The 22,964-nt window shown below is 44.5% G+C and overlaps 1 protein-coding gene across 3 annotated transcripts in view; it reads left to right on the top strand.

The window, feature by feature from the left end:
* The window catches only part of ITGB5 (integrin subunit beta 5), a 780,917-nt gene extending 758,151 nt beyond the window's left edge, over window positions 1-22,766 (top strand). For all 3 annotated transcript variants that reach the window (XM_078682057.1, XM_078682058.1, XM_078682059.1), the window contains 2 exons: window positions 18,848-19,014; window positions 22,161-22,766. In XM_078682057.1, the coding sequence (XP_078538183.1) occupies window positions 18,848-19,014; window positions 22,161-22,256 (263 nt within the window). In that variant the 3' untranslated portion in view covers window positions 22,257-22,766. The remainder of the gene's footprint in view (window positions 1-18,847; window positions 19,015-22,160) is intronic.
* Window positions 22,767-22,964: the final 198 nt, after the last annotated feature.

The raw sequence follows: 22,964 nt of genomic DNA on the forward strand, positions 1-22,964 counted from the left end.
ACCCTCACTCACCCTCACCCACCCTCACTCACCCTCAACCCCTCACCCTCACTCACCCTCAACCCCTCACCCTCACTCACCCTCACCCTCACTCACCCTCACCCTCACTCACCCTCACCCTCACTCACCCTCACCCTCACTCACCCTCACCCTCACTCAGGTTTTTTCAGGTTTTTAATGTCTTTATTTCGATGATAAAATCATAAAAGACAAGTTAAACACAACAATCAAAGACAATTTTTCAGAAAAGAAGAGAAAAAAAAAAGAAATTCTCCACAATTTTACAGAATCAATAAAAACAGGGTATATATGTATATAAATAGAATATAAAAATGGGGCATAGTGTCCCTGATTAAGACGTTATTAAACTACATTTTCGAAAAACCTGACAATTAATAAAATACACCAACAAAGTAAATACAACTAGTACATTGAGACAGAGGTTTACACATAAAATTTTATGGTTGGTCAGCAGATGGGATTCTTCTGGCTCTTATTGCCCACGCCCACCCTAAAAACTTGGCGAAACAAATCACTGTTAGATCAGAGGTGTTTGTTTTTAAAGCCCATATGGCTTCCAAGGCTTTCCTACAGGGCAGATGTTTGAAAATGGGGTTCAACCATTTGGATCGGGGTACGCTATATTGGGGACAAGCAAACAGAAAATGACCCTCTGTTTCCTTGCAACCTGGGCAATATATACATGAATTAGAAAATGATTTGTTCCACGATGAAGTAAAGGAATTCAGGGGTAACGACCCCACCCGAAATTGATGATATAGTTTTTTATCTAATGGCCTGGTGATAAGGTCCCAATATGTTTCACGGGCAGGGTCCAATTTAAAGCTTAGGAAACGGCCTGTCAAACTCACCGAACCAGAAGCTTGAGCCAAAGACAGGCGGATTGAGGCCCAAAATAGACCCTTAAATTCTTTTTTTGAGGGAAAGTTATTGATGCCTGGGGAGACCCATAAGTGACTAAGCCCCATATCACATAGGCTAGATTTCACTGAGCGGAGCCAAGGGATACATTCCGAACCCCCCATGGCCTTCACCTCTGCTAACTCATTAGCGAAAAGCACCAGGTCCTCAGATGTCCATAGGCGCCTCCACAGAGAAACTACTCTGTATCTGGCCATATCGGATATTGGTGGGCAACCCATGTCATGACAGAGAGGGATCAGTGGGGTAGATTGGGGCAGCCCCACCAGATTACGAAGGAATCTACACTGTATTCTATATAAACTTGTGAGATCCTTATAGCCCCAAAGCTCTGCCCCGTAAAGTGTAGCTGAGTTAATTTTAACATCATAGATTTGAAGGGCAGGGGCGACTCTTTTTGTGATAGTTTTCTTTTGCTCACGCAAAAGACAACCAGTCATTTGAGCCAGTTTTAGTTGTTGGGTCTCTATTTGCGGTTTCCAAGACAGGTGAGAATCCAAGGTGACCCCCAAGTACGTCATTACGTCGACTTGTTCCAGGTTAACCCCGTCAAGTTGGACGCTGCTCCGTATAGGTTTTTTCTTGGAGAAAACCATAAACTTGGTTTTCCCCACGTTAATTTGGAGACCATTTTTGTTACAGAAATCCCCAAAATGATTAAGAGCCTTCTGTAACCCTCCCCTGGTCTTAGACAAGAGGAGGGTATCATCGGCAAAAATCAGCATTGGGAATTTCGTTCCCGCCAGGGATGGTGCATCGGTGTTAATCAGCCTGAAGAATTTGACTACCTGGTCTATATATAGTAAAAAAAGGGTAGGGGCAAGAACACACCCCTGGCGTACTCCTCGTGAGACCGGGAATGAATCTGTGGTTTGCCCTTTGGCCCCCCATCTTACCCTAGCAAAATTGTCTGCGTGTAGTCTAATGATCATTTCGACCATATCCCCTGGCATGCCTAGGTCCCTTAGTACTTGCCATAGTTTTCCCCTCGGCACCAAATCAAAAGCTGATTTCAAGTCTATGAACGCAGCGAAAATGGTACCCCCTCCGAGTAAGACGACCTTCCAAAAAATCATACATAGCCGTAAAACCTGGTCAATGGTGCTTGTACCATATCTGAATCCCGCCTGTAAAGGAGACAGTATTCCCTCTGTTTCCATCCACCCTTGTACCCTGGCCAGGAGTATGCGAGCAAAAACTTTCTGAAAACAGTCAATTAAGCTAATCGGGCGGTAGTTCCCTGGGTTTGATCTGTCACCCTTTTTATGAATTGGGAGGATCTCCGCCCCCTTCCAAGTCTTTGGAATGCGGGCACCTCTTGCAATAGCATTAGCTATGTATGTTAAATAGGGTACCCAAAGGCCTGTATTGGCTTTAAAAAGGTCTGCTGGAATTTCATCCAGTCCTGGGGCCTTCCCCCGCTTCGTTAAACCTAGTGCGATCTCGGTTTCCCTTTCGGTGAAGGTCATAATCATGTTGCCAGTAGGTAATGTTGGTTGGGGGTTCAGTGAGATCATTGGATCAACCACCTCTTGGCAAAATTGGGTGGAATAATGGTTTATCCAATCTTCCGGGGAAACATGGTTAGAAGGTGTACGAAAGTCGCCATCCTTTCCACATCTAACAATGTCCCAGAATTTGGTCTGGTTGTTTGTTTTACTGGCGTCCAAAAGGTCCGCCCAGAAATCATCCTCCCATTCCCTCTTAGCTTCCCATTGCACTCTTTTGTACCTTTGCCTGGCCGCCTTTACTCCGCTCAGATCCCTAGATTTAACTTGCTTAATTAGGTGGCTGTGTGCCTCTCTGCACTCTCTATTATACCATTTGGCTCTTAAAACAGGCTGCCTCCCAGGGTGAGGCTTACATGGTTTGGAAAGGAGGTTGTTAAGCTCAGTAAAACATTTATCATGTATGCCCATAATCTTATCTAGATAGACATTACCCCTGTCGACTACAAGAGACCTCAAATTGTCTAGTGCATCCTTCACCACCATTTCTATATTCGCCTGCAGCACTACATCGTTTGATATGGTTGACCATTTTAGTCTCCGCCGGTCATTTGATACGGTTACGACCCCCTGGCCCCTTGGAGCAGGCTCAACTAGACTTGTTTGATCATACATTTTAATTTTCAGGGACAGTGGGTTGTGATCACTTTCAGAACGCATAACAATTTCCATATCAACAATTAGACGCCAATGTTCCATATTTAGGAAAATATAGTCAATGCGGCTCTTTCTAACACCATTATCAAAGGTGAAGTTGGCTCCAGAGTCCGATATGGTGCGGCCGTTTACCGCCCTTAGTCCCCAAGAGAGGCAAAAAGCAGACCAGTTCAGGGCAGCCTCCGTTATTTTAGCCTGGTTTTTGTTTGATAAATCCGGAATATTCCAGGTCACATCTTCTGCGGACCCCCAATTGTCCTCTGGCAAATACAGTGGCTCCATGGTGCAGTTGATGTCACCTGCTAGCATTATCAGTGACCCTTTGTTCCAACCTGAAAGTAGGGTGTCTAGAACACCTATCAGCTTGGGACACCGACCACCAGGAAGGCCTCTAGAATACATGTTAATAATGAGCATGTCCTGCCCCCCTGCTTTGCTCAACCTTATGGCCAGAATATCTGGGTTGTCCACCAAAATCTCAGAAACAGAATAGCACCAGCCCTGCTTAACCCATATAGACAAACCCCCTGACGCCCGTCCTTTTGTGCCTTTTATTGCCGGTTTAAAAAAATTTACATAACCGACCATAAAAAACGGTGCAGTGGCCCAAGTTTCTTGTAGAAGCACAACCTGATAGTTACCAATAAACTCCGACCAATCCTCAGAAGCCAGACGTGACTTAACTCCAGCAATATTCCATGACACCATATAGGAGGACAACATATCCGAGTCCTCAGAAGTGTTACTAGCTGTCGGAGGGAGAGAGCAACTCGTTGGGATTACCCTTACCCGCCTGGTTTCTTCTTCGTTAGAGATGGGGATCGCTTCTCCAACTCGTTCCCCCTGAATTCTAGGTCTGTTAAGAGGCGGAGACTGATGCACCCCTATGGGGTCCACGGTGGAACTAGATCGACCGGGCGTTCCTTCCCCAATCCTTGTGGCTAGAATTGGTGGCTGAGACGATGTACTTAGTCAGTCAACCCATTCCAAATCTGACAGTGCCTCAAAGTGGTTAGAAAGAGGGGGGTAATAAGGGGGGTAGGGAATTAGATGTTCTCGGGGCCTCCCCCCTCGAAATTTCCAGAGGTTGGGGCCCATTGGATAGTTGTGACGTGTGTGGGGGTAAAAATAACCAAGATGCAGGGTCTGAATATCACCTACACGGGCAAATCTGGCTTTCCTCTGGATTTTTTCCACAACCCATGGGTCTCTAAAGGAAATCAGAATACAATCCCCTTCCAGATCTTTATCACCCTTTCCTACCCAGTCAACTCTCCTTACATACAGGATTTCAGTGGGGGATGAAGGGGGGAGAGGACGATGTTTATTAAGCCAAAAAGTAACCTTATTCCGAAGGTCCCCATGTGACTCTTTAGTGCCCTCACTTAAGGGGGTTACCCCTGTTAAAACGATGGTATATTGCGCCGCTTCTGGGGGCAGGTTAGCTCTAGGCGGATGTTGTGCGTGACTGTTATCTGACCTAAAGGGCCTGGCTCGGTGGGCGGTTTTCTTCTCTTTACCCAGTAATGGTGTGGGCGCTATATTGTTATTGGTTTGTAGTGACGTGCCATTCGCTGTGTGTTGTTTTACCGGCACGTTGTTGGGTGCCGGAGGGTATTTGGCTTTCGGTGTGTTTTGGCTAGGTGTTCTACTGGCAGTAATCGTTGACGAAGCTGCCGGTTTTGCCCCTGGGGCTGACTTCTTAATGTTATGGTTGTTAGTTGACCCTACAGGTAGTGTTGTGACTGTCCCACCTTTTTGGTTAACGCTCCTTCCGGAATTAGAACCCCCTGTCCTAATACTAGAAGATGTAAGTTTGTTCAGAAGGTCCATATTAATGTTGGCAGCCGCTTCCAAGACATCGATTTTAGCAGACAGTATCCTTGTTAATTCAAGAACCGGGAGCAGTAAAGTTTGAAACATAGTTTCCATTTTTGCTAACAAGACCTCGTCACTGCTAGAGCATGTTGGGCAGGGGTTAGAGGACCCAAGGTGAACTAATGAGGGGCAGTATACTATGGGTGGTTCGGGGTTAGTCTGTAGGGAAGAGTGACTAGCACTATTGACATAATCAATTTTGAGATGTTTTAGTTCCTTCTCGCCCTGCGGGCTTGAGGCGTGTTTTCTTTTCCGTGAGGTCTGGTTAGTAGTGACTTGTTGCGGAACTGGCACACTGGGTGAGATAGGGGCCTTTAGAAGAGAAGAACTGCCCGTGCTACTCACGTCGTCCTCGAAGTCATTACTATCAGCTTCAGGGCTAGACAAAATGGAATCAGAGTTCAAATCCATGTTTACAGTACCCGTGTGTGCTCTATCACCATCCCCATCAGCGTGAACTATAACTTCTGTTTCTAGGGTTGTAATACAGTTGAACGCTGCGTTTGTTATTGGGCTTTTTACATGGGCCAGGGCGCCTATAGAGGAGCGCTTCCCAGTGACTAGGTCCAAGGACAATCTGTGTTCTGCCTGTTCTATTTCTTTTTCTAAGATTCCAGTCGCCCTAGAGATGAACGCATCGAGGGGGCCTGAAACAACGCCCTTGGAAGTTTGTATGTGCACGAGGCGCTGTTTGCCGGATCTTAAAGGCATGTTAGAAAAGATGGTGTTAATGCTAAACCATATACTTCTAGTTAAAACTAAGTAGGATTATACAAAATGTGGAACTGACCAGAACTCCTGGCCCAACCCAACCTTGTCCGACCACAGACGGCCACAGACGGTCCCGCCCTTGTCCCGGGCTTCTCCCGGCGCTCTCCCGCGCGCTCCCGCGCCGCGGGGGTGAGTAGTTCCTTTTATGGGTTGCACCGTGGGGGCGTGGCCGGCAGGGAGAGGAGCCCAGCTGGAGACGGGCGCGCGGAGACTCCTGGACAATGGAGTCCTCCGCCCTACCCTCGCAGCCCTGCCGGTGTCGGTGGTTCAAAAGAATGCCCCAAGATGCGCCGAGCCTCAAACCACGATGCGGGACCCGCGGAGCGGGTCCGGCGAGGCGTGGAGGCTGAAGGAAGGCTGTGTCCGAAGATGTGGGGTCAGAACGCAGTGCGTGGCGTTTAGGCGAGGAATCCGCTTGTCAGCCTGCAGGAAGCTCGTTTAATCCTGGTGTGTTGGGGGCGCGGCCGGCAGGGAGAGGAGCCCAGCTGGAGACGGGCGCGCGGAGACTCCTGGACAATGGAGTCCTCCGCCCTACCCTCGCAGCCCTGCCGGTGTCGGTGGTTCAAAAGAATGCCCCAAGATGCGCCGAGCCTCAAACCACGATGCGGGACCCGCGGAGCGGGTCCGGCGAGGCGTGGAGGCTGAAGGAAGGCTGTGTCCGAAGATGTGGGGTCAGAACGCAGTGCGTGGCGTTTAGGCGAGGAATCCGCTTGTCAGCCTGCAGGAAGCTCGTTTAATCCTGGTGTGTTGGGGGCGCGGCCGGCAGGGAGAGGAGCCCAGCTGGAGACGGGCGCGCGGAGACTCCTGGACAATGGAGTCCTCCGCCCTACCCTCGCAGCCCTGCCGGTGTCGGTGGTTCAAAAGAATGCCCCAAGATGCGCCGAGCCTCAAACCACGATGCGGGACCCGCGGAGCGGGTCCGGCGAGGCGTGGAGGCTGAAGGAAGGCTGTGTCCGAAGATGTGGGGTCAGAACGCAGTGCGTGGCGTTTAGGCGAGGAATCCGCTTGTCAGCCTGCAGGAATCTCGTTTAATCCTGGTGTGTTGGGGGCGCGGCCGGCAGGGAGAGGAGCCCAGCTGGAGACGGGCGCGCGGAGACTCCTGGACAATGGAGTCCTCCGCCCTACCCTCGCAGCCCTGCCGGTGTCGGTGGTTCAAAAGAATGCCCCAAGATGCGCCGAGCCTCAAACCACGATGCGGGACCCGCGGAGCGGGTCCGGCGAGGCGTGGAGGCTGAAGGAAGGCTGTGTCCGAAGATGTGGGGTCAGAACGCAGTGCGTGGCGTTTAGGTGAGGAAACCCTCACTCACCCTCAACCCCTCACCCTCTCTCACCCTCACCCACCCTCACCCTCACTCACCCTCACCCTCACTCACCCTCAACCCATCACCCTCACCCTCACTCACCCTCACCCTCACCCTCACCCTCACTCACCCTCAACCCCTCACCCTCAACCCCTCACCCTCACTCACCCTCACCCTCACTCACCCTCAACCCCTCACCCTCACTCACCCTCACTCACCCTCAACCCCTCACCCTCACTCACCCTCAACCCCTCCCCCTCAACCCCTCACCCTCACCCTCACCCTCACTCACCCTCACAACACATATTGTGTTACAATAGGTGTCACATTTGCGAAAGATAAAACTATTGGCATTGTAAATAACAAAGCTATTAATTTCGCTATTTTCAAAACAAGCACATAAATAAAAAATGTGTCCTTTACAATACCAATAGCTCAAACTTTCCTAATGCGAGACCTATTGCATTGCTGTGCTTCTCTCCCCTGCTGCACTCTCCTGCTCTCTAGAGATGTGGCCTAACGACCAGAGCTGCCATCTAAGTCACGTAAATACAAAACATGTTGCATTCCAAATGCTATAGGTGTCACATTCGCGAAAGTTATAACTATTGGCATTGTAAATGACAAAGCCATCAATTTAGCAATTTTAAAAACCAACAAATAAATAAAATATGTCATTTACAAGACCAATAACTCCAACTTTTCTAATGCGAGACCTATTGCATTTCCAATGCTTGTTTTACTTCGGTCCAGCATACATGCCCAATAACTAGTGTAAACCGAAGAGGTATGCGGTTCCTAATATGTGGTGCAGGCGGTGGTAAGCGATCTCAAAGGTGAACCCCAGTGCGTGGATGCTCACAAGGACAGGAGAAGAGTTTCCTCCTTTCGGAAAAAGACCCTCACACACCCAACAAGCAGGTGTCTTGCTTCATCATCGGGTCTGCTCCTTCTCGGGTCAGCACTGCAATACCCAATCAGGCACCCGTGGCGGGGCCTTCTTGATGGAGATCTTTATTCCTTCAGCCTTTTGGTGCAGTGTGTGTGAGGGCCCTAGCGAGTGTGTGTAGTGTAGGTGGTGAGAATGTGTATGAGTGTGGAAATAAAACAGGGATTAGTGACCATTCAGGACGATTTTAATGAGTTGTGGTCACTACCCTGGTTAAAACTAAAAAAAACGCACACTCCCACTCTAAGGTATGTGAGAATATGTGCTGGTGTAATAGGTCAACATGTTTCTTGCCTGTTATCTAGTAATGGCAATTCCTCAGGACAAGAAATGGATCTACCTACATTTTTTGGTGGTGGTCAGGACCTCAGTGAAGTAATACATGACCACCCGTACAGCACCCTAAAAAGTGGTACCCGTATATCTATACCCGAACCTGCAATAAAAACACAATATGACAATAAGTTAATATCATATCAGTCTAATAACAATATGTGACGTGCACCATTGGACACGCATGGTGCTATGCACATGTGCAGAACACAGGTGAGCTGTTACATGCATCAACTGTGATCTGTAGATTTTTTAAAACATATAAAAAGGCAGCAGATAAAGTACATCACACATAGATGTCAAACAACACCTAATGGCATGCTTACATGAACTCATCCTGTTTGAGTTCGGGGCTAACAACATCGCGTGCCTGTAGAGACAGACACTAGTGTCCTGATGAATAAAGACAAAGTCAAAACAAGATTGAAACAGCAGACCTAAAAATTGGTGCTCAATTGGCGTTGCTATGCCCAGAGTGCAGTATAATGGAGCCCCCGGCCTTCTCTAAGCCTGGTGAGGTGTGAGCGTGAATACCTCTAATGGTCGTTGCCTGCTATGGAGGGCTGTCGACCAAGAGGAGCGACGCCCCCAGGTCCGGTCGTTTATGCCCCCAAAACCAACCAAGGTCAGTTTCAGGAAAGCTCACGGCCTACACTGAAAGAGAACGTCCCCTGCTCCAACAAACCACCCAACGTGGTGACACACGTCATAACTGCACATGGAGCAATGCTTCCTCACCCATGAGTGGCAGCCAAAGTTTGTTTATAAGACCCAGGCACATTAATGTAAAAGATGGTCAACCTCTCACTAGAGCTGTTGATACCACGGGCTCAGTTGCCAATTTACCGCGGCGGTCTCGGAGACTCAAGGCCGCCTCCACACCCTCCATGCCGGGAGTGCCACCGGAGGGCTGTGTGCGCTCGTAAATACTCAAAGTGCAGAACCTTCCGTATCCCTACCCCTGCTCTCTACCAGACCGGGTCACTCTGCATGCATAGACGCTCGAGCTGTTATACCCAGTTGGAGTAGGCAAAAAGGGCGGTACTTCCGGAACTACCGGAAGCTGTTTGTATTGCGGGCTAGACCGCTAACCCTGTTTACGGACACCATGTTGCACTCTCCCTGAGTGATAGTCGGAAAGCCAAAGGGGCAGGTCATAACGGGGATAGTTGGTTTCCCAGTCTAGTCAAGAGCAGGTCACCATGAAGTGTGAAAGGTAAGAGAAAAACGAAAAAACCTGTTTTGGTGTAATGATCCCGTGTCAATATAGAGGATGGACAAATCATGAGGTAGGTTAAAGCGATACGGGACATGCTCGCACAAAGAGGGAACCATACGTGCGTCATAATGAAATTGCTCATATTGTTGTCTGTCCCCCGCTAGTGGTGTTTAAACAATGATGGGCGGGAGAGGACGTGACACTGTCTGTAGTGTACTACTGATGACTCCGCCTCCTCCAACTTATGGTGGCCTATCTGAGGTAGCATAACGTCTGGAATATAGGTCAGACGGTGCGTGGGTAGTGTTAATCAAGTGAAGGTAATACTCTTGGCACATAGATAACTCAACCATAATTGCCTAGGGAACCAGACTTAGCTCATCACTATTGTGACACGGTCAAACAGACACGTGTCAATAGATACCAAGCATGTGATATTAGTACTAGTGTGGTACGACAATGCTTTTTCTGAAAGGAGGAAACTCTTCTCCTGTCCTTGTGAGCATCCACGCACTGGGGTTCACCTTTGAGATCGCTTACCACCGCCTGCACCACATATTAGGGTCAAAATAATGGCACACTTCCTAACTGTAGAGGCCAACAAGCAAAGAGCAAATGGAGGCAAAGGTTTTTATCACATAATAGTTACAACACACGTGCAAAGGGGTGTCCTTGTGGCTGGCCCCTTGAACTCCCTTGGCGGAGAAAAAAAATCAAATAGATGAGGATGAAAGATTCTTCATTGTCTATGAGACCCTAGGAGCTAACAATAGTGAGTACATATGCCCCTAATGTGAATGGCACAGAGTTCCATGTCCACTTGAGCAGACAACCAGTTCCTTATTTGGGGTCAACGATTATATGGATGGGACATTTTATTTGTGCATAGAAGGGTATAATAGATTGGCTAGACTCCATACAAAGAAAGGATGTCAAAAGTATTAAACCAAGTTATGTCGGACCAGGACTTTATGGAGATAAAGAGAAAACATAATCCCCGAGAGAGGGAATACTCACACTATGCAGTCAGTCAGTCAGTCAGTCAAAACACTTTTATTCGATTATTTAAAATCATAAAAAGACACAAGTACAAACGATTCATATCATATATACAGTCAACAATAAGCGTCACAGTTTAAAATCCTACAAATTCCTCTAATACAGGGGAACAAATCATGAGATTACAAATAAAATCTCCATATAAGAAGGATAAGATCATACAAGGTTATTCAGGGCACATAAACTCTTAGTCTTAATCCGCGCCGCAGCCACTAAAAAACTTGCAACATGGAATATGTCGCGAGCGCTACTTAGCATCTGCAGATGGATGAGGGCAGGCCTAACCTGTATAAAACCCGCCTCCCTCAAAATAGGTAACAACATTTTTTTCCGAATGTCTGAGTAGTGCTCGCAGAACATAATAAAATGTAAAGTGTCCTGTGCAGAAAAGTTATCACACTTACAGGGGTTAGAATTTTCTAGTTTACCCCATGTTGGGAAAAAGCCCAGTGTTAAGTGGATTAAATTGAAACAAAATCTAATCAAAAGATACCGATGAAAAGGTATAGTTACTATTTTTAAATAAGGCTCAAGCGCAGTTATCTGCTACCTACATTAGAATAAATGTTGTACTGATACAGGCACTATGTAGAATATGTCACATAAAGTACTTGGGAAGAGTCCTATCTGATCTTTCGCCGGTGCGATTCCGGTACAGTATGGGCTATTACAGAGCTAGAGCACCAATAAGGAAACTGGCAGCATCAGTATTGAAGGATGCAGTTTTCTGAAAGACAATGAGAACTGACATTGAAAATTATTTTAATATACTTCCCAGCACCAGGGGGAAAAGAGTAGTATGCTTTTTAAGTGGTAATACGAGTTACAGTTCTTTCCCATGCCATGTCTTTGTTAAAACAATTGGACAGAATATTATATACCAAATAAAAAAAATATCTGGATTACAAAGATCACAAGGAGTGAGTGGGGCGCAGAAAGGGGTGGTGCAAATACTAAGGTTTCAAATATTATAGAAGATAGTGGAGAAGGAGCTACTGCAGAATAAATCTTTCCAGCAGTTATGGCACGGGGGAGATAAGACAGGGAGGCTGCTGGCCTGGCTATTGAAAAAGGAGATGGCCCCACTAATATTATCTCCTTGATAGACACACTAGGTAATATACACAATGCACATGAATAAATAAGCACAGTCATTCCAGCTGGAGGCAGACTATACAAAATAAGGTAGAAAATAATATGGTAGCCTCCCGCCACCAAGTAAACTATAAACAAAACTAACATACTCATTGAATGATGTCATCAGTGATGTCATAAATGATGTTCTAGAACATGTCATGGGTGATGCCGTATCTCTACCCTGCCCCCTTATGTTGTTTTCTTTTTTACTTCAGGGCAGGGGACTAAGTCTCTAAGTCCTGTCATGGCAGCCAGCAACATTTTTCTCATGGCGCTGTCAGCCAATCAGAGCGCTCGTTCCGGCAGGAGTGAGATGGCCCAAGGGAAAAAAAAGCTCCTAGGGCCAATCAGAACGCTCTAATTTTAATTTGCCGCTCTCGCAAGACTCTTATGAGCCTCTTGTGGACCCAACTGACTATACAATTATTTTTTTAACCTTAATTTCTCAAACACTACTGAACAGATTTGCACCAAAGCACAGAAAGTACAACTTGTGGGCCAAGATCCAGGTCCCTGCCAAATTTGGTGTAATTTTGTTCAGCAGTTTTGCCTGTAGCCCTGCCTAAAGAAGTCTATGGAAAAAGCATGGTGTTTTGCGTTCATGGGTTTATTCTCAGCCCGCACCCGATGGATCACACCAAAACACAAACTAGTCCAAGAGTAGCGAAAGCTGCGATACGTGGTTGGGTAACGTCTTGCGCAAAACCAATGAGAGTAAAGAACAAACCAAATGACATAAACAAATGCTCTAGGGGACAGACAGGCAACGACCACTAGCGTGCCAGAAAGTGTTCCCTCTGTAAACCAGAAGAAGCAAATTATAAACAAACTTAGTTCCCGAGCAATATAAAGACAATATTTGGTAGATAGTATCAGTCCAAAGAAAGTTCTCCAGATCGTATCCTTCAAAAAGAAGTCTTTATTTCCAAGACACAGATTTCAATCGGTGATCCAGCGTAGTTGGGATCATCCAAAGTAGCCAAACAAAAAACAGCCGACACGTGTTTCGTCTTGGGAAGATACCCAAAGACTTCCTCAGGGCCAAAGCAGATTTTATCAAGATCCAATCACCATATTATGGTCTCATCTATGGTATTCTCAGATAAGCAGTGCAGTTCCAACGTGTAAAATATATTCCATATAGCTTCCAGATGGAGTTCAGATGGAAGGATTTCCAATTACGGTATTCACCATTCGAAGGACTGGAAGGGTAGATCCATGGTGTGCAAATATGGCGGGAGTACTCTCCGGGACCTGATTTACGACTCTTAGCTACTACTTATTTTGGATCTACCCTTCCAGTCCTTCGAATGGTGAATACCGTAATTGGAAATCCTTCCATCTGAACTCCATCTGGAAGCTATATGGAATATATTTTACACGTTGGAACTGCACTGCTTATCTGAGAATACCATAGATGAGACCATAATATGGTGAAACAATCTTGATTGGATCTTGATAAAATCTGCTTTGGCCCTGAGGAAGTCTTTGGGTATCTTCCCAAGACAAAACACGTGTTGGCTTTTTTTTGTTTGGCTACTTTGGATGATCCCAACTACGATGGATCACCGATTGAAATCTGTGTCTTGGAAATAAAGACTTCTTTTTGAAAGATACGATCTGGAGAACTTTCTTTGGACTGATACTCTTTACCAAATATTGTCTTTATATTGCTCGGGAACTAAGTTTGTTTATAGTCCAAGAGTAGCGCCTTTTTGGAAAGTTTCGTGGTGATTCATCAAATGGGGCCAAAGTTATGAGCAACACAAAAAAACGGATTTCCTATGGAAATGTTAACGTAACTATAATTACCCAGTGGCGACTGACACTGTGTGATATATATATATATATATATATATATATATATCAGATCCTGTCCACCTTGAAATACTTGCCAAAGACGTAAAGACAGCAACGGACCACCACTCAGGTTTCAAGTGAAATTAAAGTGCTTTATTCCTCCTTTTCCTCCTACATGACGCGTTTCGACCGGGTCACCCCGGTCTTAATCACATGACATGCAAGGAATCCTGCGTTGTTTAAATACTCCCATTCTCCACCATGTTCCCTCCAAAATATTCATAGAATGTGAAGAAAGACTTTTGGGGATATAGGTTGACTCTAATAAATCAAATTACCTTACATCAAATACATGAAAATATTAAAGGCACGAATTTATAAATACATATACAAAGGAATCCATAATACGAGAAAAACACTTTGTAATAGTGGCCAACATAGCAAGAGAAGTTGTTTTTCTTAAAAAACAATAATTCAGAAAACACTTCTCAACCCTATATCATGGATAACACTGAATGTAAAATTCATTCAAAATGTCTAAAACAATTTATAAAAAAGTTCAGATATACTGGGCAAGTGCCCACTTAATAATCATCCTAGTCAATCACAAATGCATCCATTACATGACAGCAGCGGAGGGTGGAGCATTTCACTAAAAGTGTGAAAAGTCTGACGTTCTGCCAAAGAAAGAAAACCTAGCAGATACGACATGTTTCAAAGATAATTAAAAAAAAAAAAATTTAATAGTCTAACGGATGCCAATCACTTTTCTTATAATAGACTTATTAAGAAGTACAAAAAGTATTCAATTGCCAACAACTGAGATAACTGTGAGAAACAGCAAAAAGCCAGCATGAAAACTCAAAGTTTCAATTAAACGCAGTTAAATATATTTAAATAGTGTGCAAGTAAGAAGGTCATCACTAGCAGCAAACTACACCACCATCGTGTCAAAACCAGTAAAACCAGGCACCTAGTTAAACTAATAAAAATCACAATATAAGTCCAGTTAAAATTCAAAAGATAACCAAACCATACACACTATAAAAATATATAAATTGATGTATAAATACTTCTACAGATTACATAAAATCCTTATTTAAGAAACAGTCAAAAGGTTAATTGTTAATTTAAGATGACATTAAATTCATTTTCCTAATAGCAGCAGCAGTATAGAGGATATTCATGTTCCATTAAAGAATAATCAATAAAGAACAAAGGCTCATTGACTTCAACTTTTAAAAATTAGAAGCACACATATACTAAATTTCCGTTCAGACTTGAATTTACATTACAGAGAGGTATGTAAAGTATAAAAAGTTGTAAAGGTCCTCCCCAGTGTTAAGCCCATTTGGCATCTTGGTGTCTAACCGTATAATGTACTTGCTTTCTAATTGGCACAATTTCTTCTCTCTGTTCCCTCCTCTGATGGATTTGAGAACTGCGTCTATTACAAAGTAGCGACGATCTTGAAGGTTATTCTGATGCACCAATTTAAAATGTCGGGCAACTGGATATGAGGGATCTGAATTCACAATTGCCCGTAGGTGCTGTAAAATACGGTTAACAACAGGAAGTTTAGTACTGCCAACATACTTAAGTTGACATGTACATTCAAGTACATAGACTGCAAAGTCTGTTTTACATTAATAAAGACCTTGTATTTTATAGGACATGGAGGAAAAAGCGTCCTCAAACTCCTGTTTATTCACCCCAAACTTGCAGGATCTGCACGAACTACATTTGTAGAAGCCTTTTCTGTTTGTCAGCCAATTGCCCTTGTTACTTACTTCTGGGCTAGTCCTTACCAGAGCGTCCCTCATCGAGGGTGCTCTCCTAAAGGTTATGACTGGTTGTGATTCTAATTCTGGAGTCAATGTCATATCAGTTTTAAGGATCGGCCAATGTTTGTTAACTATGCTTCTCACTTGTTTCTCTTGGCTACTGAACGTGGTGATTAACCTCACCACTGGTTTTGTGGTTACATCTTGGCGTGTGGTATTAACAATCGCAACGCTGGTACTTGGTTGAACACCATGTTCCTGTATTCTAACCAATGCTGATTGTAAATCCCCTAAATCATAGCCTCGAGCTTTGAATCTATCCAAATATTCAGACAAACATTTGTCCAAATCCTCTTCCTTGCTGCAAATCCTTTTAATACGTAAAAATTCCCCATGGGGCATACTTTTAATAAGGTGCCTAGGATGGGCACTGCTGGCATGCAAAATAGAATTACCAGCAGTGGCCTTTCTATGCAATCTGGTTTGGACGATGTTATTCTCCACATAGATTTCCACAGCTAGGAATTCCACCTTTGAGTTGCTGGCTTGAGCAGTAAATTGAAGATTGAGGGTATTATCATTAATATCCGCCACAAATTTCAGTGCGGATTCACATGAACCTTTCCAAACAACACAAACATCGTCAATAAACCTCCACCATTTTATGACCTGCTTAGAAAAAGTTTTAAAATGGGTGCGCATGAGGACGTGCTTCTCCCACCAGCCAACATGCAAGCATGCATAGCTGGTGGAGAAGCACGCCCCCATCGCTACACCCCTCAATTGTTGAAACAACTCCTTATTAAAAAGGAAAAAATTATTAGTTAGACAGAGTTCTGTCATACTAAGCAGCATTTTGTTGTGCTGGTAAAAACAAACATCCCTCTCTGACAAAAAATGACTGATAGCATTTAAACCATCTTTATGGTTAATACTGGTGTAAAGGGAGCTTATGTCCATTACTAAAAAGCAATAGTCATCCTCCCACTTGATCTCATTTAGTTTTTCTAAAAAATGACCAGTATCCCTTATGTAAGAGGGGAGATTTTCAACAAAATCGTGGAGGAAAAAATCCACATACTTGGACATGTTTTCCAATAAACTCCCCAGGGCAGAAATTATGAGACGTCCAGGAACTGGAGTGATTTCTTTGTGGACTTTTTGAAGTAAAACAAAAAAGTAGGTAAAAAGCATGGTGGTTTGCGTTCATGAGTTTATTCTCAGCCCGCACACTATGGATCACACCAAAACACAAACTAGTCCAAGAGTAGCGCCTTTTTGGAAAGTTTTGTGGTGATTCATCAAATGGGGCCAACGTTATGAGGAACACAAAAAAACGGATTTCCTATGGAAATGTTAACGTAATAATAATTACCCATTGGCGACTGACACTGTGTGATTTATATATATATATATATATATATATATATATATATATTCTCCTACCGATGATAGCCAGTAGGTAGTTGTAATTAGGAGAAACATTTCCCATAGTCGTTGAGTTTTTTTGCTTTGCCATTAACTTTGGTGTCTTGTGACGAATCTTCAAAAAGTTTTCAAAGTACTGTACAAGTTACTTTAGCTGCTGTCTAGAAAGTTTCAGGGTGATTCGTGAAGCAGGAGCCGAGAAAAACGGGGGGGGGGGTGGGGGGTCCTTAAACTATTTTTCCCCATGCAATGTCAATGGGGATTTTGCACGTTTTGGAAACATCTACAGTCTGAACCGCTGAACAGAATGACACCAAATTTGGCAGAAAGCTAGCTCTTGGTGTGCAGATTGTGCTTTCCATGATTTGGGGTAAATCTTTTCAGTAGTTTAGGAGTTTTTGAAGAAAGATTTTATATGTGTCTAGGTACGCCGATCCTCCACGGATCCACTCACGGGGGATCCGCGGGTCCGGGGAAAAAGCAAGGCCCTAGTTGGCCACAACCTGACAGAAAAGTTGCAGTCACCACTTTGTTTGTCACTTGGCCTGGGGGAAGGAAAAATAAAATGTAAAAACATATAAGGGGTTAGGATAGGTGTATCCTAACCCCATAGAACACCTGAGGGACCCCTCGTGTGCAAGAAAGTGCCCATAACAGTTTTGGGGCCTGAATCGAGGATCTGTGGGGCCTCATAGGTCATACCACAAGTACCCCCGGGTTGGAGTATGGTGTTCTGTCATTCAGGGGAATTTATTCCAATGGGATCTATTCTTAAAATAGGCCATGTCCATTCTGTTCTCATGCTGTCGAGGATGGTAAAAGGTGGAAGTTCAAAGCGCTCCTTTAAACATTCTTTTTTTTAAAAGCGGATGTGGCAATAGGAGTAAGGAGAGGGAGAATGGGTATTTACACAGTGTGTAGGATAGTGGATCACTAGCATGCATAAAAAAATCTCTAATTTCATTCATATGTTCAGTCCTTATTGTTCTAATAGAAAACAAGAGAAACCCATTAACTAAAGTAAAGCAATAGTTCAGCAAGGACTCGTTTATCAAACAAATTAGAATGAATAGTTAAACTTGATCAGTTTGTCAGAGGAGACTATCTTAACTATATGATTTAGCCATTCATCAGGGGTTTTAATCATTTCAGCTCCAGTGCATAGAGCTTCTGCTCTTGGAACTTATGAATGATCATGAACACAACTGAAGATTAGCTATAAGTTAAATGCAATTCTGAGAATGCATGCAGTTTGTATTGCTCTCACTAGGATACACATGACATATTGAGGCACATGCAGTATTGTGGTCAGTAAAACAGAGCAGCACTGTTGTATAGCATATGGCAACGAAGTAGACTGAGAAAGATATGTGTCAGCCAACTGAGTGCTCTGGTTTCTACAAGTCACACAGTTAGGGTCAAGGAGGTAGACATGGGGTAAAGGCAACCCGCAGATTTGTCACAATCACACTCTTACTTGCAAAACACGAAGTGGCTGTATATTGGTGAGGCACACAACACCCCACTATCAAAGGCTGGCTCAAGGGCCTCTTTTTTTATGACCCGGCCAGTGAACTGTATGCTCAGTTGCAACCACCAACCTCCTGCCCACGAGATATTTGGCCACCTTTGCGTACACATTTGCTTCACTCCAATACAACTGACAGCGGCTGACATGTATTGGAAATGGGTAACCGTAAGGGGGGACAGTTGACAAATACCAATGCTGCACGCCTGTTGCTATACATTCTCCTTTCCCATGAGCCGCAGAGCTAATGCCACTTCTCACCACCGTAGCCCCCGATTCGTGTTGACCCACATTCACGGAGACCTCGCACCAGTTGAAGACCCAGATTGGTTTGCGCTTTATGGACTTCTGTCATGTTGTTCAATGTACAAGGTCCACTGGTTAAGTTTTTGACACTCGTGATGTGTGTGTCCTGTCAAAATATGTAATGTCCACACTTTATTAAAAATGATAAATAAAGTTTGAAAAAAGGGAGGTAGACATGGGGAACTGCCGAGCGGTAACTGCTTTTGTCTTAAATGAGATAGTGACATAACCCATTCTCTTCCTACAGAATGTGCCACTGCTCCAAATGCTCTAATTGTCCTGCTGGCAGTGGTTGGCAGCATTATCTTGATTGGATTGGCTCTTCTTGCTGTCTGGAAGCTTCTTGTCACCATTCATGACAGGCGTGAATTCGCAAGATTTCAGAATGAGCGCTCTCGGGCCAGATATGAAATGGTGAGTATTTCCACTGAAGGTAATAGCAAGGCAACCCACCCATTACCCATGACATAGACTGTCAATTAATTCCACATGTCATCAGTGATATTAGCAGGGAACGCAATCCAAAGACCCTGCATACTCCCATGCCTTGCGTGAAGAAAGTGATAAACAGAACACTGTGCAGGGTCCATCTCTTTTGACGGAGGATGTCACGCAAGGAAATTTATCATCCTGCCTTAGCCATCTGTAGGTCATTTTATACACATATTTTTAGTAGTACGGGGTCCGGTAGAAGATGGTAGCATACACTCCAAGCGGGTGCCTGGCGACGCCGGCGGTGTGCCATTTTTGCCACCACCCCCTCCCGAGACCCATGGTGTAAAATATCCTTACACCGAACAGGTGCAATCTGGTGTCTCTGCAATAGGAGCGACCACTCACGACATTTTGATTGCACCATTTCACAATTTTTCACATTCACATCCTCAGGTCAGGGTGGGCCTTAGAACGCCCATACCGCCGAGGTTTAGTCTTATTGGCCCTGATGAATGCCCGGTAAATTAAACCACTTGGGCAGAAACATGTCGACCCCACCCCATTGGAACTAGCTTAACAATTAATTCAGCATCGGTTTCCCACAGACTGTTTTTAGTGTGTCTGATTGGCCATTGAATAAACCTTTTTTTGTTTTGGACACAATCCAGACATTTTTAAAACACTTGACCACACTATCACTTGTTACCACAAATCCAGTTCCGCAGTAATTCTAGCGTTACAGCACACGGGGGTGGCACTTGGCCTCTCCTGGTGGGGCCCGATGATGAAGCATGTCACCAACTAGGTTTGTGAGTGAGGACTTTCTTAAAGAATCTAGTGAGATTCTTCATGCTCGCTCTTTTTGTTTGAAACTACACTCTTTTGTTTATACAATGTGGGTTGTACAAAAACGTTAAATAGTTCAGAGCTCGTATTTCAGTTTGTTTGTTATTGTCTTCATCATTTTGACAAACCCACCTATTAGTGGACAGTCTGTGCAATTAAACAATTAAAATGTGTATCCTTGCACTTGCATAGTACCAGTCGTTGAAGGGAGGGTAATAGACATGTTTTGTGTTCAAAGGCAAAAGCAGATTTAATGGAGTTAAAATTTCAAGTCTGTAGATTCAAAAGCCGGTATGTTCTCCCTTACATTTCCAGGGTTCCATAACCTCACCTGAATCAAAGAGGCCAAAGGTCGGGCATACCTAGTTTAGTTTCAAATTCCAGGATAGGGTGAGCTGTTGATACCCATGGGACTGAATGCTGCTCCAGCTGGGTAATATCAAGCGGCTGTGTTCACTTCTAAGCTCTTTTTGAGACCTTTGGGGGTCTAATCCTGCTCCCAGTCTGAATGCAAGTTAGAATAGGAGGGAGCTGAATTAGCAGCCAAGTGGAATGAAGTAGCATTTGCAAAGGCAGTAGATTCAGATTCTCACCATAATTTCCATTTTAAATGTGCTTGTTTTGGTGCCTCACAATTTAAACCAATTTCCAAGGACAGCAGCGTCCCTTACTAGTGACTGACCCTCATGCTTAGATTCCAGATGATAATACTGACATAATTTCGGTGAAATACGGATTTCATCCAAAGAGAGGCCTAATTTCCTTCCCTACGTTCAAAACCTCCTGGAGAGCCCATTCTGTACCTTCTCTCTCTTTGTATAATGATGCACTACATCTGTTTCTGAAATGGATATGCTAACATTGCCATCATATTACGCCTGCATTCATCATTGTGTGGTACTATTATGAAAATTAAATAAAATGGGTAAAGAAAATTGTACCATCTCTCTCTGGTGACAATTGCCATCTACTTGGCCTTCAGTTTCATATCAAGGTCTGTTTTGAAACATGCCTCTCCATCTACGTGTTCCCCGTGCTTCCGCTTACTCAATATTTAATGTGTATGCATATCGCCACCAAACTCTCACCTCCTAATTTCAAATGTTGATCGGATTTAGCTGGGGTTTTCCAGATATCACTCTCCCCAATAGACAAAAAGCGTCGCCAACTGCAGATTCAGGGAGCCATGCTCCATATGCTCTGTACAGGGTGGTCTTCCGCTCCGCTACAAGCCACACCTCAAAATGATGGATACTCATTCCAGCCACTGCAATCACTTCTCCATCACAGCTTCCGGAAACTATTGTCACTCCATCACCACTAGCACACCTGGGACCGCAAGCAGTGTATCGCTCAACAGGCTGGGTATGGCTCCAGTGTTCAACCCTAGTCCCTGGTATCAATGCAGCCCTCAGTCCCTCCTCCCTGCTGTAGTGTCCCAGAGTCTCAGAGTGCCTTCAGGGAAGAGGTGTGGCGCCGCGGCCAGGGCGACTGATGCTGGAATCTGGGGACCTCGGTTCGATCCCCGGCTCCGGCGGCAGGTTAGCCCAGCACCATGTGACTCTGGGCAATAGCTCGCTTAATCTTCCCGACGGCCCCCAGCGCCTAGAGACCCTTACGGGTGATTGTGCGCTTTACAAATGTGGACTTTTACTGGTGTAATGAAACTTGAGGGGGCCCCGTGCAAGGTACGTGGAGGGACCCCCTCTGGACTCAATCAGGGGCTCTACAGCCAAAGTACGGTGCTGAGGGGACCCCTGGAGTTTCCCCCCTCCCCACACCGCAGTGGCTGCCAGGGGCTTGTGTTATGCCACTGCCTTCAGCATACCATATACATTGTCCGCTGACTCTCAGATTACCCCAATGGATGTTGCTATTTCAGGATTGATTAGGTATGGATATTACGGTGCAGGAGTGGAGCCACTAGTTCAAGAGGCCATTTTGGTTGAAGTCAGGCTATGCACCCACATATCATTGTTTCTGACATTGTTTAGCACATAACAATCAAAAAGGCAAATATTTGATATAAATACAACAAATAATTGATAACATACATGCACCCGTGCCAGTGAACATTTGCCATCATAAGGAAATTGTGATTTCTTCAAGTGGAATTCAGCTTATGCGTATGTAAATACCTTTAACACAGTGCAGGGTTTCATTTCAGGATATTGTACCACCGGATCCATAGTACAGTACAATCGGCTGCTATTTAGGTAAACTACAAATGTTTTATTGTAATTTTCTTTTTGATAATACATTTGTTTTTCCTTTTTCAGGCAACCAATCCACTTTACAGGCAACCAATCTCGACGCACAATGTGGACATGGTCTACAACATGCTCAACAAGACATATAATGGAGCAATTGACTGATCCTGTCCAAGAGGAGTGGAATCATTCAGAGAATTACTTGATTGTAGGAGTGCTTGTGAAATATGGAAGACAAGACGCTTGAATCAACAATAAGGTGAAGCAAGAGCTGCAGTCTTCTATTTGCACATGAAAGAGAACTTACTGGCCTCCGGTTGGTCTACGGCTCTTGGATTGCAGCCTTGCTGACTGCCTTCCTGCATGTGTGCTTTTTGAAAAGCAGGATAGTGGGATTCGTGGAGGAGAAGGAGGCAGAGACACCTTTACTTCCAGCCATCATTTTTTTGTATTTTAAGACTTGCAACTCAGTGATGAAGTGCTGTGCCGCAGCGTTCAGCATATCGTGTGGAGACAGTAAACAGGCAGAACTCCGGACGAACTTGCTCTTTCATGTCTCTAAGAAAGTTAGTTGCTTCAAGAAAGGTGGCCAGGGCATATTTAGTGTACATTTAGGGTACAAGATATTTTGCATTTTTTTAATAAAAACAAAGTGAATAACTTTTCTGAATTTTACAATAGTTGCATACATTTCTGATGGTCATAAGTCATAATATATGTATGTATGCGGTATTCCGCAGCACAAACTTAGTCAAAACATTGTCACAAGGTAGCGGAGCTGTGTACAGAGTGAAAGGCAAAGATGGAGTCAGGAAACGTGAAATGCTACGCCATCATGATGTGGTGTCCTTTTAAGAGGTGCATCTTCCGTTC

The sequence above is a fragment of the Lissotriton helveticus genome, chromosome 3_1 (assembly GCF_964261635.1).
Source record: "Lissotriton helveticus chromosome 3_1, aLisHel1.1, whole genome shotgun sequence".
Taxonomy (NCBI): Eukaryota; Metazoa; Chordata; class Amphibia; order Caudata; family Salamandridae; genus Lissotriton; species Lissotriton helveticus.